At 47.9% G+C, this 18717-nt stretch overlaps 1 protein-coding gene across 1 annotated transcript in view; it reads right to left on the reverse strand.

Moving 5' to 3' along the window:
* PCF11 (PCF11 cleavage and polyadenylation factor subunit) overlaps positions 1-18717 on the reverse strand; it is a 498315-nt gene that overhangs the window by 136991 nt on the left and 342607 nt on the right. The window contains exons 11-12 of the mRNA XM_069639870.1: positions 14568-14700; positions 1998-2181 (exon numbers count right to left, since the gene is read on the reverse strand). Coding sequence (XP_069495971.1) covers positions 1998-2181; positions 14568-14700 — 317 coding nt within the window. The remainder of the gene's footprint in view (positions 1-1997; positions 2182-14567; positions 14701-18717) is intronic.

The following is an 18717-nucleotide window of genomic DNA, read 5'->3' on the forward strand; positions in this document are numbered from 1 at the left end:
TCCTGAGCAGACCCTGATCGTTCAATTGCCATTCGTAATTGACTGCTCCCAGTCTGAGCCTGTCCGCCTCCAGGTTGGACTCCCCCGGGAGGTGGATTGCATTCAGGTAAAGGTTGTTCTTCAGGGCCCATTACCACATGCTGACCGCTAGACTGCACATCGGAGGAGACCTGGTGCCACCCTGCTTGCTGATGTAATACATGCTGGTGGAGTTGTCCGTTTTCAATGAGGACCACCCAACCATAAGCGGAAGGAAAGCTGTGAGAGCAAGCCAGATAGGGACCAGACTTTGAACACTGGTTGTCCAGCGTAGCGCCCCAGACTTACAGGGAGGAATCCGTGGTGCTGCATGCCGGAAGGGCTTGCCAGTCCACAGGTTGCAATCCCTGGACCACCAGGTGAGGTCTGGGTGGAGAGAGGGAGGACTGCTGACCAGCTACACCTGGGAGCCCCGCTCCCGATTCCATGAGGTTGCGAAGTGCAGCTGTAATCTCCTCATCGTGAGTATTGTGTGAGGTACGGCCAGTAGGACCGCTGCCATGATACCCAACAGATGCAAGTACCACCAGGCCGAGGTCACCTGTCAGCTGAGAAAGTGACCTGCGGCCTTCTTGATGGCCATGATCTTGTCCTCCTAGGGGAAAACCATTGGAGCTTGTGTGTAGGCTGCAGCTGAGACTTTTTGAGGTTGATAGAAAATTGTTAGGGAGAATTCTCAGAAGTGTGCCAATTCCCTCTACCTTCGAGACCCCAAGCAACTTTTCTGGATTTTGAGGACTGATTTTTTTTTTTAACCTGGAGAGTGAGACCCTTATTCCCCACTCATGTCTTTTAATGTGATCTCTGAACTCTGTTTCTTTTTGGTTGTGGAGTCTGAAACTCTATAGGCATCTTTTACATTGTGGCACAACACCTTTAGTGCAGTGACACTGGGAAGTCTTAGATTTCCCAAAGTTTTAAATACCTTCACTAGGATAAACTACTGTTTCCCAGAGCAGTTAAGTGAAATTGACTTTACTTACATTTGTAACTTTCTAGACCCAGCACACACAATCCTACACTAGGGTGCTGGAGGGGTTACTTGGGATCTTCAAAGACTTCTGAAACATTGTGCAAAGACCTTTCTATTTACCTTCAAGGAAGTGCTTCAGCTCATATAGACTTCTGCCTATTCAATTTGGCTTAGCCTGTTTTACTGAATGACTTATTGGGGGATCTGAAAGTATTTACCTGCATAAGAATAATTGTGGTATCTTGTTTGCTCTAATAACCTTTTCCTTTTGACTTACTCTTAATTCTGAATTCCAACAGTAATACATTAATGTTAACAGCACCCTAGCAATTGAAGTAACCTGTGGGTGTAGGTCTCTGCTGTATGCCATCCCAAATGGGTATTTACTGATTCTGAACAAGAGAGTGAATAATTTTGAAGTATATTTGTGTGGTGTTTTACAGTGTGCCCTTATGAAGAAGACTTATATTAACTGACAGGTAAACAAATTAATAGTATTTTTAAATCAAGAAACCCTGTGTGGGTTTGCTTTAATACTGGTCAATGTGAACACCTCTGTGTAACTCCCCTAGAGCTCACATTGACCCCTCTTGAGCTAAGCCTGGCTACTCGTCCACACTACCAACCTTTTTAGTACAGATTTACACCAAAGGTTGGGTTGCTATTGGCAGGAGGTCAGGGTTGTTGCAGTGCACCCTAAGGGTACTGCATACAATCTTGTCTAACATCAGGAAAACCCATCCCTGCAAAAATAAAATCTCTTAGCAGCAGACTGCCAGATTTTGATGGGACTCGTGGAGCACAGTAGTTTCACAGTGGCAGTGTTCTTGACATGAGTGGACCATTTTTTTCATGATTTGCAATTGTAGCCGTACAAATCTCAGTGAACTTTGAGTGGAATGAAAAGGTTACAAAGACAAAATTCATATTTTAGCTCTGGGCAACTGGCGCCAACATCAATGAAGGAAATGTCAATACGACTTACAGTCAAACCGTAGTACCATCTTCGATGGGTTACTTTTCTGCTGACATCTTTTTCTGTTCGGTTTTGACGGTAGTGCCAATCCAAATGGTCTGCATAGACGTCAGTCTGTTTGGCTGTAAACCTCATACCACATGAATAACACTGAATACCAGTGTACAACCGATTTATAACACTGTCGTATCGTCTGTTAGAAGAAAGAAGATGATTAGTACTCTAAAAAGGTTACAGGAAAACCAAGTGATTTAAAAAAAAAAGATTTCAAATGGAAATTTCATTTCCATAGATATACCTACATTTCCTAGATCAGTAAAACAATGCCTTTGACTAAACAGTTCAAAACATGACAATCATACCAAAGTCCCACTTTGCAAGAATGAAACATTAAAAAGTAAAATATTAACTTCATGGCAATTCTGGTATGCTTAGTCCACGCAGTAAGAACAGTTTTTCTGAAGACCGACTAAGGGCTTCATAAAAATCATACAACTGAGACAGTACAAAGCTCCACTCTTAGTATAAGGCTGTACCACCCGAGTATTTGGTAGCTTGGACAGAGCAGCCAGGCTCATCTTAAGAGGGAGAGAGAGATACACATGGTTCAAAAGAATGCTTACACCCAGAAGTATAACAAATAAAGGTTTATTATAAATACAAGCAGGCCAAGGTAAACCTTAATGGGTAAGTAATTGGTCATAGAATCAAACACAATATAAAAACACAATGCTTAAAAAAGGCACACAGACCAAACCATAGACCTTTTTCTGAATAACTAACAGTATTACTAGGCACGTCAGACTCAATCCTACAGATTTTGAATAGAACACCTATTCAGGGGGAGTAAAACCACAAGTTACTTTTAGATTACTTAAAGTAAACTCAAGGGTAGTAGACCCTGCCAGTCATGCAGTGGCACTCAGTTAAGAAATCACTTAGTAAACAAACCCTCTTAACAGAATACTTTTCTGAGCAGTGGATCACCCATTCATGGAACAGTATGAACCTATAGCTACATTCAGGATAACCTTAAGTTATACCAGGTGAGTAAGACTCAATGTTGTAATAAACTATTGCAGATGCTTTTCAAATCAGTGGAACACATTAAGGTAAGCAATAATTCTTTACACGACTTCTTCCCTTGAGTTGGTGGGACAAATCAACTCCGAAGTGAACTAGTTTGGACAACCTCTCGAAGCTGGCTGTACTTCCACTGCTGTTGGAACCGAAGTGCCAGGGAGAGGAACACAAAATCAAGTGCATCACTTTTAAGTCGGACCCGAGCACCAGGAAGATCCACTGGACTTGCATGAAGCAGGACTGACCAAGCCTAAGCCACCTCAACAGAGTGCTGTACCCTAGAAACAACGAAAGTCCAAAGTGGTATCAGAGAACCGCAGTGTTGATATTTGTTGTCAGACACAAGGAAGTGCCACTGAATTGAAGTTTGCCCTTTGCTGTCGCTGATCGTCCCGTTGTGTTGCAGGAGTCCCCAGAAGTCCTCCCTCTTGTCCCCACGACTGAGGCCCAGGAAACAAGGATCTGCAGAGCCACACAGGAACAGAAGCCAGCTGGAAACATTTCTTCTAACCAAAGGTACTGTACAGTCTAAGAGAACTTCACTCTTGTCTTGTAGCCTTACTTTTTCTCAGTTGAGACTTGTCATGGTTGCTCCTGTAGAGTTGCTTGCATCTTCTACCCCTCACAAGGCTCCCAGCTTGAGGCCCTACAATGATTATACTTTTTCTACAAACACTTCTAAAACATTGTGCAAGACTTACTTACCTGCAAGAAGTGCTTCAGCTCACCTAGACTTTTGCCCAATTGAAATTGGCTGGCATGGCTCCCTGAATGACTTTTCTCTCCGTGTGTTAGTACCTTCCCTCCAGGAAAGGGTTAACTTACTTTGCATTGGGGTGTTCAAAAGTACTTACCCACTTAAGAATATTTGTGTGATCTATAGTCTTATTCTAAAGAACAAATTACTTACCAACTGGTAACGTTCTTCGACTGGATGTTCCTCCAACGTATTCCACATCTTTGACATATAATGTCCACAGCTGTGCATTTCGGAAACTTTCAGCAGAGGGCGTCCTGCATCGATGACGTCAGGTCGATCGCCCTCGAAGGCCTGAGTCGAGGGCGACGTCACCAGATGTTATAAAATAGGACGTACGGCGCCTGTAGCCTCAGTTTAAGTTTTTTCCCTCAGAACGTGTGGCACCAGTCTCATGCCGGCTTGACTGCACGTAGCCTTGCAGAAACACGCTGCAATCGCATAGGAAATTCTCCATAGGGGCAAGCTGGGAGGGCGATGTGGAATACGTTGGAGGAACATCCAGTCGAAAGAACGTTACCAGTTGGTAAGTAACTTGTTCTTCGAATTGTGTCCTCCAACGTATTCCACATATTTGACAGAGTCCCAAAGCAGTACCAGTAAATGGAAGAGGGAAAAGAATCTAAAGTTCCCAATTAGATTGCGGAATAAAGAACCGCCTTCCCGAAGGCCATATCTTGACAATGGATCGTATCCAGGGAGTAATGTTTAACAAAGGTGTGGAGCGAAGCCCATGTAGCGGCATCACAAATAAACACCCTGCTGGAGAGCGGTGGAAGTAGCCACGCCCCTAGTGGAATGAGCTTGCAGCCCTTCAGGAGGATCCTTAACCGCCAATCGGTAACGGTGAGGATAATCCACCTGGACAAGCATATCCTACAAAGAGTTGATCATCCACTCTGACCCTGGACATCCCAGAAATGTAAAGGTTCAGAGCTCTCCTATGATCCAACCGATGGAGTCGCTCCTCTTCCTTACCAGGATGAGGAGGGGGGATAGAAAGATGGGAGAACCACCTTCCGACTCAAATGAAATTCAGATACTACCTTAGGCAGAAAGGAAGGACGTACCCGCAGTACAACCCTGTCCTTGTGAAACACAGTAAAGGGTGGCTTAGAGGAAAGTGCCTGCAATTCACTCACTCTCTGAGCGGAAGTAACCGCAACCAAGTACAGTGTCTTGAAGGACAAGAACCTCAAAGGACCAGAGTGCAAAGGTTCAAACGGAGCACCCATGACAAATTTCAAAACCAAATTTAAATAACAAACCGGCACCTGGAAAGGGGACGGCGGGAGCATCTGGGCTCATATTTAATGAGGTAATGGTTACATACAGTGAAAACATTTTTCCCAGGAGGAGGAGGAAAACAAATCTGAAGGACTTCCTGAGCCAACTCCCACTCATGAGAGATCGTGCTCTGCCTGCTCAGAGCGTCCGCCACCGCATCTTCATCTCCGACCAGATGAACTGCTGAGATCGAAATTCCCTACTGGATGGGCCTGAACTAGAGCTGCATTGCCCCTCTGCACAACAGGAGTGACCCTACCCCCACCCTTTTTTTGTTGAGGTAATGCATGGCCACTGTGTTGTCCGCCATGATCAGGACACTTTTCCCCCGCACAGACGGCAGGAAACCCTTCAGGGCTAGCCTGATGGCCCTCAGCTCTAACAGAGTGATGTGGAGTTTAGACTCAGACAGTTAAGTCGTTGGCATGAGCGCCCCATTCTGTGAGGGAAGCATCCGTCACTACAGTCACCTCCGGCCATGGTTGCCAAAACGGCTCCCCCTTCACCAGATTCCCTTTGTTGGCCCACCACAGAAGATCCTGGGAGACCGAGAGTGGAATCCGAACGGGATCTGACATCTTGCCTGAGAACTGCGACCACTGCATCTTGAGTACCCATTGCAGGGATCTTATCCTCAGCCGGGCCTCTGGCACCAGAAAAATGCAGGATGCCATGAGGCCGAGCAACCTTTAGAATTCGAAAGCCAAGAGACTGGGCATGTTGAAACTTGTCCACCATCTGCACAATGTGATGAGCCCTCACCATGGGAGGCAAGCACTTCCCCAAGGACGTGTCTAACACAGCCTTGATGTACTGGAGCTGTTGGGAAGGTGTCAGATGTGACATCTTGAAATTGAGGGAGAAGCCCAGCCTGTGGAGGAAGCAGCAGGTGAGACCGAGGTGATCCAATGCTTGCTCAGGATAGCGTGCCCAGATCAGCCAGTCGTCCAGGTAGGAGTAGACGTGAATCCCCACCTCTCCTGAGGTACGTTGCAACCACCACCATTAGCTTGGTGAAGACCCTCGGGCGGAGGTGAATCCGAACGGCAGGACCCGAAACTGAAAGTGTGAGTCTCCAGCTGCAAACCTCAGGTACTTTGTGCTTGGGATGAATCAGCACATAAATGTAAGCATCCTGTAGGTCCTGAGACACCAACCAATTCTGAAGTTGAAGGGCCTGGAGTACTTGAGAAAGTAAACATCTTGAACTTGTCCTCCCTGAGAAGTTTGTTCAACCAACGCAAGTCCAGGATGGGTCTCAATCCCCAGTCTTTCTTTGGGATCAAAAAATAAGGGGAATGCCATCCCTTGTTCCTCTCCACTACAGGCACCAGTTCTATGGCGCCTTTCTCCAGCAGGGTGAAGATTTCCTGCGCAAGGAGCGGATCTGGAAGCTTCAAAGAAAGTTTCCCCGGTGGATCGGCATGAGGCCGCTGTAGGAAGGGAAGGCAGTAGCCGTGGGCTATGGTATCCAGAGCCCACGCATCTGAAATAATGGCTCGTCACTTCGAGATGCTGAGCCAGTCTGCCCCCAACCGGCAAACCATGGGAGATGGTCTGACTGTTTGGAATCGGCTGCAGCAGTGCCCACAGGTAAAGAGGAAGCTGCCTGAGCGGCTTTGCCACCTCTATTTCCCAGACCACCACGGGTACTTTTGCATTAGCCCCTTTGACTGGCGGCCCCTCTCGTTCTACCAAAGTAGGAGTAGTAACGAAAAGAACCTCCCCTCCACTGTTGTCCTCTAGGACGAAAGGGCAGAAGTTGACGCATAGCTGCGTTTAAAGATTTTGCCGCAGCTTTCGAGGTCTGCAACCTCTCTAGGCTCTCGTCAGCCTTGTTGCCAAACAAATGTGCGCCATCAAAGGGCATGTTCAGAAGACGGCTTTGCACATCCGCAGCAAAACCCAACTTCCGCAACCATACAAATCTGCGTATAACTTTGCTCGCAGCCATGGACCGGCTAACACAGTCTGCTGTATCCAAACCCGACTGAAGGGATTCACACATAGCATCCTTGCCGTCTTGCACGAGAACCAGGAAGCCATCCCTTTCTTCCCCCTCAGGAATATGCTCAGCCGCTAAAGAAACAGTTCCACAGAGTGTGAGAGAACCTCGCTAAGGGACAAGTGGAGTTGGCCGATTTCAATGCCATGCTCCCTGCAGAAAAGACGTTCCGAGCCCAACCGATGAAGCGTTTGTCGTCCCCATCAGGAGGGATGGTAGGGCACGCCGTCTGCCTCGAGGTGGCCGTGGCCGCCTGAACCACCAAACTCTCAGGAGTTTGGTGAGTGGATAAATAGTTGGGTGTTGCTAAGGAAGGGCGGTACTTTTTAGTCACAGATTTATTAACAGCCGGAAGAGATTCCAGTGATTGCCAAGCAGCCGCCACACTTATCTGTAAGGTGAGATGAAACAGTAACACCGGGTCAGAGGACGGACCTTGATCGAAGATGTCCATTAGAACATCCTGCACAAAGTCTTAAGGAGGACTGGACCATCCTAGATACTCCGAGACCCTAGCCATGAGCCTCCTGTATGAAGATTCTGCATGAGCTCCAGGCTCAGGGCTACCAAATTCCACTTCCGGAGAGGTGTCCAACCCACTGGCATCATGAAGGGTTTGCCTCAACTCCTCCAAATTGGAGCCTCATCAAGTTCACCAGAGTCCTCAAAATCAGACCTTTCTTCCTCTTTATAAATGTCATCCAGAGGGAGTTGAAAGTCTGGCCTGGGGACAGAAGATGGCCCGAGTCCAAAACTGGCCTCACAGTAGCCTTCCTAGGAGGATCCACCACATCGGGGTACTCAGATGGTAAATTTCAGGCAACAATCCCCAAAGGCTTTGACGCCGAGAGCATCGACAACCTCGGCACCGTAGGCTTCGGCGTCAACCCAGACACTGGTGTCGACGGCGCCGTGGGTTGATAAAATGGCAAAGCATCGACATCCGAGTCGGGCAGACACAGCACCGACCGAGTCGGCTTCGAACCCTTAGTAGGTTGCAGCGGTCTCGCTGTGGACGAGGACCGAGACTTAGAAGCACGTCTCTTGTGACACTCCGAAACCTTGTCCGACTGGGACCTCGAAGGTTCCCGATGCGAGTCGCATCGCGGACCTGAGCCCGAAGGCTTGCGAGCGGACCGGACCCGTGCCCTGCGATTGAAAGATCTCTAACATCTGCTCTTTAAAGGCAGCCCATTCCTCCAGAGTCGAGGTCTTCGTCGGGCATGCCACTTTCCTTGTGGCTCCATCCTCCGAGGAGGAAGGGGAAGGCGACCGGTGACCGGTGACAGCGCTTCAGAGAATGCCGCGAAGAGGAAGAAGAATGGCGGGAACCACTCTGGGACCGAAAACCCCGGGCCTCATCCCAACACGGAGAGCCGCCCCTCAAGTTGTCGGTGGACATCCCTTTGGATTACGACTTGGATTTACGCGACTTACTGGGCTTACAACCCCTACTGACCTGGAGCTTTCCCTTCCGCAAGGCCATGGCAGTTAGCGACTGGCATTTCGAACCGTCGTCAGTGTCGTGACTCTCACCCAAGCACCACAAACAAATGCGATGCAGGTCGGTGATCGACATTTTGGACTTGCAGTCCCGGCAGGTCTTGAAGCCAGACCTTAAGGGGTCGACGAAAGACATCTCAACGAAGAACACACGAGGCACGCAGAGTTTCACAAAGCAACAAGTTTGCGGGAAAATACGGAACTGAGGCTACGGGCGCCCTTGACGAGGCCTTCGATGGGCATCGACACGACGTAATCGACGCAGGACACCCTCTGCTGAAAAAGTTTACAAAGTGCACAGCTGTGGACACTACATGTCAAAGATGTGAATACGTTGGAGGACACAATCCATTCGAAACCTCATTACTTTGACACACATCTATATCAGTGATATATTAATGCCCAAAGTGTCCTAGCTATTTAAGTGATATAAGCTTGTACTACACAGTTTTGGTAGCGTGTCGAGTAGCCAGGCTTATCTCAAGAGGGGTCAGTGTGAGCTGTACTGGAGTTAGAGATTTACAGTTACAGGTATTCAAATAAACTCTTACATTCAAGGTTTCTTGCATAAACAATTATTAATTTATCATTCAGTTATAAAACCTTCTTTAGAAGGGAGCAATAGTAAAACACAAATACACTTCAATACTGTACATTCTGAGTTTCTGAATCAGACAAGACCCTTTTGGGATGGCCCACAGACAACCTACACCCACAGGTTACTTCAATAACAAGGGTGCTGGGGACATTAATATTTTACTGTTGGCATTCAGAACACTCTTAAGTTGGTAAAAGGCAAAGGTTATTAGAACACAAGAGACCACAAATATTCCTAAGCAGGTAAGGGAGGATGTCAGGGGAACCCTGCAATGCACTGGGACGGTCAAAACTTGCAACCGGCAAACTTCACTTTCAGTGGCTGTTCGGTGTTTCAGCTCCTCTCGTCTACCGCAAATCGCAACACCACGGTTCCTGGCTGTCGAGATGGGCTTTCCTAGCTTCTGGGGTCCCGCACTCTGTTGAGGGGGCTCAGGCTTGGTCAGCCCTGCTTCTTGGGAGCCCGGAGGATCTTCCTGGAGCTCTTGGCCAACTTAAAAGCAACGCAAACTGGTGTTCCTCTCCCAGGCTCTACGGTTTCCAGCAGCAACTCTGTACAAATTCAACCAGCTCTGAGATGGATGCTCAGGTGGCTTACTTTGGAGTTGATTGGTCCCACCAACTCAAGGGGAGAAGTCGTCCTTGCAGGGGCTTCTCCATTGATGCGAACTTCTTTCGTTTCGGCACTGCAGCAGGGCTTCACCGGGAAAACCAACGGTCCAGGAGTTGCAGCAGGCGTCCTCTTCAAGTTCTTCTTCGGCTCCTTCGTCCAGTGGTCAACTCTGCCTTCCAAGCCAAAGGACTCCTTTTATACAGTTCTCTCCCTTTCATTCCAGCCTAGTTGTCAGTCACCCAGCAGGGAGGCTGTCCTCGCCGTACAGTCAGCCGGCCAATCATCACGGAATGCATTTGGGTCTCCTAGGAGACTAAGCACAGGGAGTTTCGGGCACATCCCTCACTTACTGCCCACACCAGACACCCTGGAGCCAGGGGCGGGCTTCACTCGTGAATCCTGCCAAAGGCAAAGCAAACAAAGGGACCAAAGGTGGTTTGGCGCACAGTAAATCTCAAGAAGGACCTTTCCACAAAGAAATGGCAAAAAAAGAAGACCGGGCCATTTTGACAAAAATTGCAGCCTTGGATGCCTTACTGCAGCTGCGAACACAGGCCGTGGTAAATGCACACCACGGTAGTTAAAGGTAAACCACTGCCACTAGCCATTCAGGGAGGAAAAGGTACCATTAAAAATGTTACATGAGAAGCTAGACAAAGGGAATACCAGGTAACCCCTCCAGCACCCTATTGTAAGAGTGTGTGCTGGGTCTAGAAAGTTACAATGCTAAGTAAAGTCAATTTCACTTTACTGCTCTGGGAAACAGTTTATCCCAGAGAAGTTATTTAAACCTTGGGAAATCTGAAAGACTTCCCTGTGCCTCTGCACTGAAGGTGCTGGGCGACAAAGTAAAAGATGAATCCTATGGAGTTCGTCAGGCTCCATAACCAAAAGAAACAAAGTTTTGAAAATCACATTAAAATACAAGAGGGATTGGGGGGCAGGCGGGAAGTGCAAGGAGGGGGGCGAGGGCGTGGGGGTCGAAGGGCCTCACTCTCTCCAGGTTAAAAAAAAAATCAAGTCCTCAAAATCCAGCAAAGTTGCTGGGGGTCTCCAAGGCGGCGGGAATTAGCAGATTTCTGAGAATTCCCCCTAACACTACCTACCCGACACAGTTTCTAGATCCCAATCCAACAAACCCACATGCTCTGCTGACCTGCTCTCCACACCAAGATTCAAACTACAAAAAGCCGGAGGCAGCAGCTTCCCGTCCTTGGCTGTTAGATACTGGAATACCCTACCTGCCAAACTTAGAACAGAAGACTCCTGCTGGACATTCCGAAGACAGTTGAAAACTTGGTTCTAAGCAGGAAACACATAACCAAGTCCTCCACTTTAACCTGCAAGCCAGCCACACACGTTCCATCCCAGTCTAAGTTTACTCTGTCCTATAACCCATTAGCCAATATTATCTTGTTGCCTGACCTGCACCGTTGCAACTATGTAATCACAGAACATTTTGAACCGTTTTGTACGCTTTGTATTTTTATGGCTGATTGACACGGGAGTAACTAGGACGACGGTACCTTGTACGGCCATTTCTGTAGGAACAGCGCCTAGATGCCTGGGATGGGCGCGCTATACAAAAAAACAAAATAAATGGGTGTGGCGGAAAAAGGTAAGACAAGTCAATTTAACTTCACTATCCTTGGGAACGTTAGTTCTCACAAGAAAAAGTATTGAAACCTTATGAGAAATAGAAATGATTTCTCTGCGACAATGCACTAAAGGTGCTGTGTGTCACCTTACAAAAAGTAGATGCCCATGGAGTTTGTCAGACTCCAAAAATAAAGGAAACAGATAATCCAAATCAGATCACAATACATGAGAAAAAGGGCTCACTCTCTCGAAGGTGAACCTTAAAAAGTCCTTAAGTCCAGCGAAAGAGCTCGGGGTCTCTAAGGTTGAAGGGAATTAGCACAGCAATGTGAATTCTCCCTAACAGGCACTGACCTTTGTTGAAGACCGGTCTTTGTGCTAGGATCAGGGCTCGTCGCTTGAGGAATCCTTGTGCCCCTTTCTAGGAGGCATGGACTTCATGCAACCTAGACCTCTCATGCTAGAGGTAGTTCACTGGGCCGACCTGCCCCAGCCGACCGAAGCATGACTCAGTACAGAAGCAGAGTCAGTGGCCAAGCTGGCGTCCTCGAGCCAAGCGACGAGACGGCAGTGACGACCCCATAGTATTTTGTTGGAAAACTAAATGCAAATTTTGCAGCCATGGGTGACATGGTCTGGATGAAAGCAGTAGAGGCAGTCGTCGCAGTGATCCTCTATGTAGACATTCCTCAGTCCACAGCGGGCACAGGCCTTGAACATGTTCAACGTGGATTCCGCCATGAGGTAGGTCCAACTACGCAGACAAAGCTTCGAAGGATACGTCGGTGGGTCGGTCAACGGTAGCTGTGCTGTCACCGTAGATGTTGCATTTACATTTTTATCGTACAAAAGTTGGAGATGATTTTTGTGGACTCCTTACACTAACGTGCAGTAAATCAATCTGAAGATGGTAGACAGGGGAGGAGCTAAGGGAGGTGTGTTCCTATTGGCTGTGGGCAGTATGACCCACAAATGACAGAGCATAAAAGTGACTGACATTTTTCAGTTTAAGTTGAAACTGCTCTATGTTACCGAGGATTCTCAGCCTGACTGGGAATATTCACAGCATGTAAATCTATTAAAGATTTAAGGCTTGAGAACCCACAGTAAACTTATTCAGAATGGCACACAGCCATTCCAGGTAGGTAAAACCCAAGGCAGACTTATTCTAGATAGGCTATAAAGCAAGTCAGGGGAAGCAAAACCCAGTGGTGAACTTATACACTAATATTTTGTAAGAACTAGTTAGGCGAAGCCAACAGCATAACTTTTGGTAAGCGGGGATCCAATTCACAGTTAAGTAAAATCACCCTATATACACTTTTAGGTATGGCACAACACATTGGAAGGAAAGTTAAAACTTCAACAGTTACCAATAAAACTCATACATCAGTAAAAGACGTTGAGCACTTGATACTGTTCAAGGCAAAGGCATGACCTTTTAAGTCCTTCCCTAATCTTGAAGCACAAGTTTTCTCAGTGGCAAGAGGGACCATAGTGGTCTGGAGGCCAGCTCTTGGAAGGGCCATTTTAGGCACTGAATGCTGAACAGTCAGAGTTCCTGCGGAAGTCTCTTCAAACAATTAAGTACTTTACTTCAGAGTGGCAGAAAGGGTCCAGGGACTTCAGAGAAGACATCCTACAGGGATTCCAGCATTGAGCCTGGGCAAACTGGATGAGTGAACTCCCAATTACACAAATCACCCCCAAAGCTTCACAGGAAGCCAGGAGAAGACTGAATATCGCTGGTCGGATTCTCGTCATGTACAAGGTCCAGCACTCTGTTGAGGAGACTTCAAGGATTCAAATCAATTCTCTGGTGGTCCAAAGTAAGTAAGAAAGAGGATACATTGTATCCCCCCAGCACTCCACATACGGTGGGGTGTGCTGGCTCAGTTATACAAAATGTAAAGGGGGATGAAAATCCCTCTTTACTACTTGGTAAAAGTAGTTCACCCAAGCATACAAAAGAAAAATCAACAGGGGAACCCAAAAGGGGCAACCCAGCCCAAGCCCAAATGTTGTAGGAAAACTAACTTCAACCATACACTATAGAGAGACCTATAAAGGTCACTCAGTAAAAGACTATGTGAGAGGGGAAAAAGATTCCCCTTCACCTAGGGACAAGGTAAAAGTGTTACCTAATCCAAGCAAAATGTTCTGGGGTTGACACAGGTCAGGAAGAGTTATCATATGTTATGTTAACCAAACTTAGAGAGTGCACATATACCCTAAGGCATCTTGGCGCAAGATAGGACGTTCTGACAGAGGCTAGGATTTATTTGAATAGAATCGTTTTCAGTAGCCGTCGAAACAGGAAGTGATCAGTAGTGCTACGCAATGAAAAAGGAAGGTCATTCCAAGCCTTCGCAGCTGCTAAAGAGAAGACCTGTCCTCCAGTTCGGGCAAGCCGGTAGTGGGGTACAGCTACCAAGAGAGCTGATTGAGACCATAGAGCTTGAGTAGGTACATAACACGTGAACTTAGTTTGCAGATATTTTGCACCAATGCCGTAGCGCGGTGTACCATACACATAGATTTAAGAGATCTGGTCAGCCACCGGAAGCCAATGCAGTTACCTAAGCAAAGGAGCCATATGTGTTCCAAAAGTAGGATGGAGGATTGCTCTGGTTGCCGCATTCTGCAGTAGCTGAAGCCGCTTAATCAGATAGTAAGGCTGAGCCAGGTAGAGGGAATTGCAGTAGTCCAGCACTTCTCAAATATGAAAATCTTACCCAACAAAGGCAACATCTGGTATAGGTGAAGAAGCTAAATGTCAAGAGTCTTCGCCAATCAAGCTGTGAATAGGTTTCGGATCCACAGGACTACGGCCACCCTGCTGTGAGTTTCCTTGTCCCTATCTGCCACCTCTTAGCCGCCTGGGCCTTACCATTGGCACTCAACATTCCTTGGCAAGTGAAACCTCAAATTTAGAACAGTTACTGCTAGACGAGCATTAAGCCCTCTACTTACATTCATCGCCCTAAAGTCTTTTTCCACCCGGCTCCTTTCCTCCCCTAACCCCTTAGAGAGGTGCAAAAAGGTTTATTTCTAAATGTTTGGTGCTTTACAAACACTGCAATAACCACATAGATGTCTATAATCTACAAACACTGTAAACATGCATCTACTTACTGTTTTAAGTCTTCAAGTGCGAAGTTAGTAAGATCTGGAATGCTTTGATCCTCACTCTGGTCATCTTCATCCTCCTCATCTTCCTCTTCCTCCAACTCTTCAGGTTTGGGTTGTTTGGCAGTTTCCTCTAATTCTTAATATAAAAAAGAATATATCAATGAAGGAAATTTCATTTATTCACAGTTTCTTGAATAGGTTATCATACATGACCTTGGTGCGAGATTGTACTTTTTCAGGAGACTGATTTCAGCCATCAATTTACAAAGATATGTTATGTGGAATTTATATAGCGCTCTATACATCACTGGTATGACCTCAAAGCGCTGGTAGGTTGAAAGACCTCGGGGACCATAGTCATTCTTAATTGAAACAGTAGGGTGTTGAACGGTGCTTGGGTGACCAGATAAGTTTGCAGCTGATGTAATTGCCCGATGGTAGCTGCAACCTAGCATTAGGTGTTGTTGTATTGGTATCGGTACTATGAATGCAGTCTGGCTGGCGGATCCCAAGACTGGGTTCTGGCTGCGTTAGGCCTGTGGGACGCTTGTGTGCAGCTAGGCCATTTGTTTCGTGGGATGTAGCTACGTTCTATCAGCGTGATGAGATGTTCATGGGGTAGTGTTCGTATGTGAGCAGCTAGGCCAAATTGAGCGAGGGGTATTGCTGCACTCTAATTGTGTGATGATGTAGAGTAGAGAGTAAGCATAGTGATATGATATGATGGTTCATCCACACAGAGGCCACATACAAAGCGCTTCACAAGCGTTCGAAGACAACAAGGGAAAACTTAAAGACCCTCCCACAGTTGAGTGTGAAGATTAGACTCTGCACTTGGCCTAGCGACAGCCAGACAGTGTAGGTGCCAAGACAGAGACCGAAGGGAGGGGTACAAGAGGACCTGTGGAGCTGGTGCGCACAAGCGACATAGCAGGAGAAAATTGGCGCTTAGGGCACGCAGCCAGGAAGACCTCGGTAAACCTGAGGGGCTGGGGGTACACAACTGCAACAAGGGGACCAGAGGGGTTGGGGGCACACAGCGACAATACGGGAACCAGAGAGGTGGGGGCGCAAAGCGAAAATACGTGAAACAAGAGGGGCACAGGTACACACCGATATCTTCGGGGACCAGGGGGGCAGGGTACTTTGACATTATGGGGGACCAGGAGGGGTTGGGGGCACGATGACAACATGGGGGACAAAATGGGGTTGGGGCACACAGGAACGACATGGGGACCAGAGAGCCAGAGCACATAGCGGCTTCACAGGCGCCAGAGGTGCTCATGGCGCACAACAAAAAATCACAGGGAACTAGAGGGCCGGGGCACACAGTGACATCACGGAGACCTGTGGGGTGAGTGATAAAGGGAACCGAGGGACTGCGTAAACAGCGACATCACAGGGATCAGATGGGTGGGAGTACGCAGTGAAAGCATAGGGGACTGGAGGGTTAGGGAGACAGAGCAATATCACGGGAAACTTGAGGGGGATGGGGCATACAGTGAGTACAGGGGACCAGAGGGAGTGGGGGTATGAAGCAACAGCACGGGGAACAGGAGGGCTAGGGGGACTCGGCGACATCACGGGGGCTGGGAATACAGCAATGGCACGGGAACCAGAGGGGTACTCAGCGGCATTATGGGGAACCAGAGGGCAGGATGTGCACAGCGACAACACTGGGAAGCAAAGGGGCAGGGGGCATGCAGCAACATAATGGGGACCAGAAGGGCTTGGGTGCACACAGTGATAATTTAGGGGACCGGATGGGTTGGGGCATATAGCAACATCACGGGGGTCGTGGTTAAGAAGTGGACCGAGGATCAGGGCATATAGCGACATCACAGGAACCTGAGGGAAAGGAGCACTGAGCGACATGGGAGCCAGAGGGCAGGGGGTATATAGTGACATTGCGGTGGCTTGGAAGTTGACAGGGCTTTGTTGTGGTTCTAGTATGGAGAAAGGGCAGCAAGGAAAGGTGAATATCAATGAGGAGAGGGATTGCGTGGAGCTATGATCTAAGGAGATCTTTATTCTGCATTTCAGGCATGTAGATGCTTAATAGACTAATTAATGAGCTTATTCATTGATGTCGTTGGGAACCTCAGAGTATTGTTCATCGGGTTGCTAGGGTTTCAATCGCTTCAACAGGTCGTGGTTGGCATTTATGGAAAGAATCACGTTTAAAACTTTGCGGAATGTCAGCCTTGGGTGTGTCGAATATGAGGGGGAAGAGAGTTCCATAGAATTTAGGACAAGTTTGAGATGGTGGATCGTCTGATCCTGACAGAGTTAGAGGTTGGGATTACTAAGAGGAGGGCAGTGTTTGAACTTAGGGTGCAAGATGGGAGGTATGGTTTTATCTTTTCTTGCAGGTATAATGGGGCGGTCTTGTGCACTGTAAGGTTAGTGATGCACAGGGTCTTGAAGGTCACCCTTCGTCCGACAGAGCCAGTGGAGGGTTCGGAGTGCTGGAGAGATGTGGTCTCTTGAACACAGGGCAAGAAGCAGTTTAGCAGCAGCGTTTTGCGCTCTTTAGAGTTTGTTAAGATGGTATGCTGGGGCTCGTAGATATAGGGAGTTGGCATAGTCCAGTCGCAACATCACAATAGACATAACTGCAGCAAGTCTGCTCGGGAAGGAGAGGTAGGGAAAGAGGAGTTTGAGAAGTTTGAGATGATAGCGACAGCATTTTGACACATTGCTTATCTGACGGGAGAGGGTTAGGCCATACTGCAGCCTAGATTTTTTATTGTGGCCGGGGGCGAGGGGTTTGGATTGGGGTAGTCCCAGTGTCAGGGGCCATAGGAGCAGATGAGGTAGGAGGGCAGTGTTGCCACACACCATGATTTCAGTTTTAGTGAGGTTTAAGAGGAGGTGGTTTATTGTCATTCATCGGTCAATATCTCGAATTGGGGATTCTTAGGACGATTTGGGTATCGTCCGCGCAGTTGTAGCACAAGACGTTGTGCATGAGGATGATACCAGGTAGGGTGGTCATATAGAGGTTGAACAGGAGAGCAGATAGGCATGCGTCTTGCAGAACTCCTGTGTTAACCAAGCGAGCAGCTGAGACAAATGGGGAGAGGAGGGTTATTTGTTTCCGGTTGCTGCGGTGGGAGGCAGTCTACTTGAGAGCAGTGCCACGGATTCCAATGGAGTAGAGGCGGTCAAGGAAGAATGAGTTGTTAACCGTGTCAAAGGCTGCAGAGAGGTCGAGGAGAATTAGTGCAGCGCATCCTTCTGAGTCTGCAGTGATCTTAAGATCATCCCAGATCGAGGTTAGCGTCTTTTCAGTTCCATGACGTGGTCTGAAGCCAGATTGTGCGGGGTCGAGGACGTTGTTGGCTTCTACAAAGGCGCTGAGGAGCTGGGAGTATGCTGTTCTGTCGATTAGTTATACAAGGAATTGGTATTCGAGATGGGTCTGTAGTTTTTGGTGTCAAGGGATGGCAATTCTGTTACAGTGACAAGCTTACCTTCAATGGCTGGTGGCAGTGATAACTTGTATTAATTTGGTGCACCTTTACCGCGGGCTGTGTTCACAGCTGCAGTAAAGGGAGCTAAGGGGGTCAATTTTTACCAAAATGAACCACCTTCCCCAGTCTTGTTTCGCCATTTCAGTGTTTGTCGTTTCTTGTGCCTTCCCCTGACATTCAGGGCGGGAAATTCTTTTGTGTGATTTTTGTCTTCGGCGGAGTCCCCCAGTCTGTCTATGAGAGCAGGAAGTGAGGGAGGAGTCGGAAACTCACCAGTCCTTTGTTTTACGCCTTGCTTGAATGGGGACAAATCCAGAGGGGGGCTGGCTGTCCTGATTGGACAACCAGACCGCCCCTTCTTGTAAAATGTAGGGGGAGAATGCAGCGGTTGTGTTGTAATTCCTGACAAATGCTGCAAAGCTGAAGATAGGTCGACCACTGGAACTTAAACCGAAGAGGATGACGAAAGAAAAGGGGCAGAACCGATTTCCAGCGACCGGAGAGCCTGCTGTGTAACCACAGCCTGGAGTAGCCCTTCCTTCCAATCGACCTGGGGACTTCGAAAACGACAACCCCGACTCAGAGCCTGGTGAGACCCAGTAGACCTGCATTTTGAGCCATCCAGCACAGTGCTGCGACTTTGCCTTGTTGCAATACCCTAGGACCTCATTCCATCG

This window comes from Ambystoma mexicanum, chromosome 7q (assembly GCF_040938575.1).
Source record: "Ambystoma mexicanum isolate Mex_15411 chromosome 7q, UKY_AmexF1_1, whole genome shotgun sequence".
Classification (NCBI taxonomy): domain Eukaryota; kingdom Metazoa; phylum Chordata; class Amphibia; order Caudata; family Ambystomatidae; genus Ambystoma; species Ambystoma mexicanum.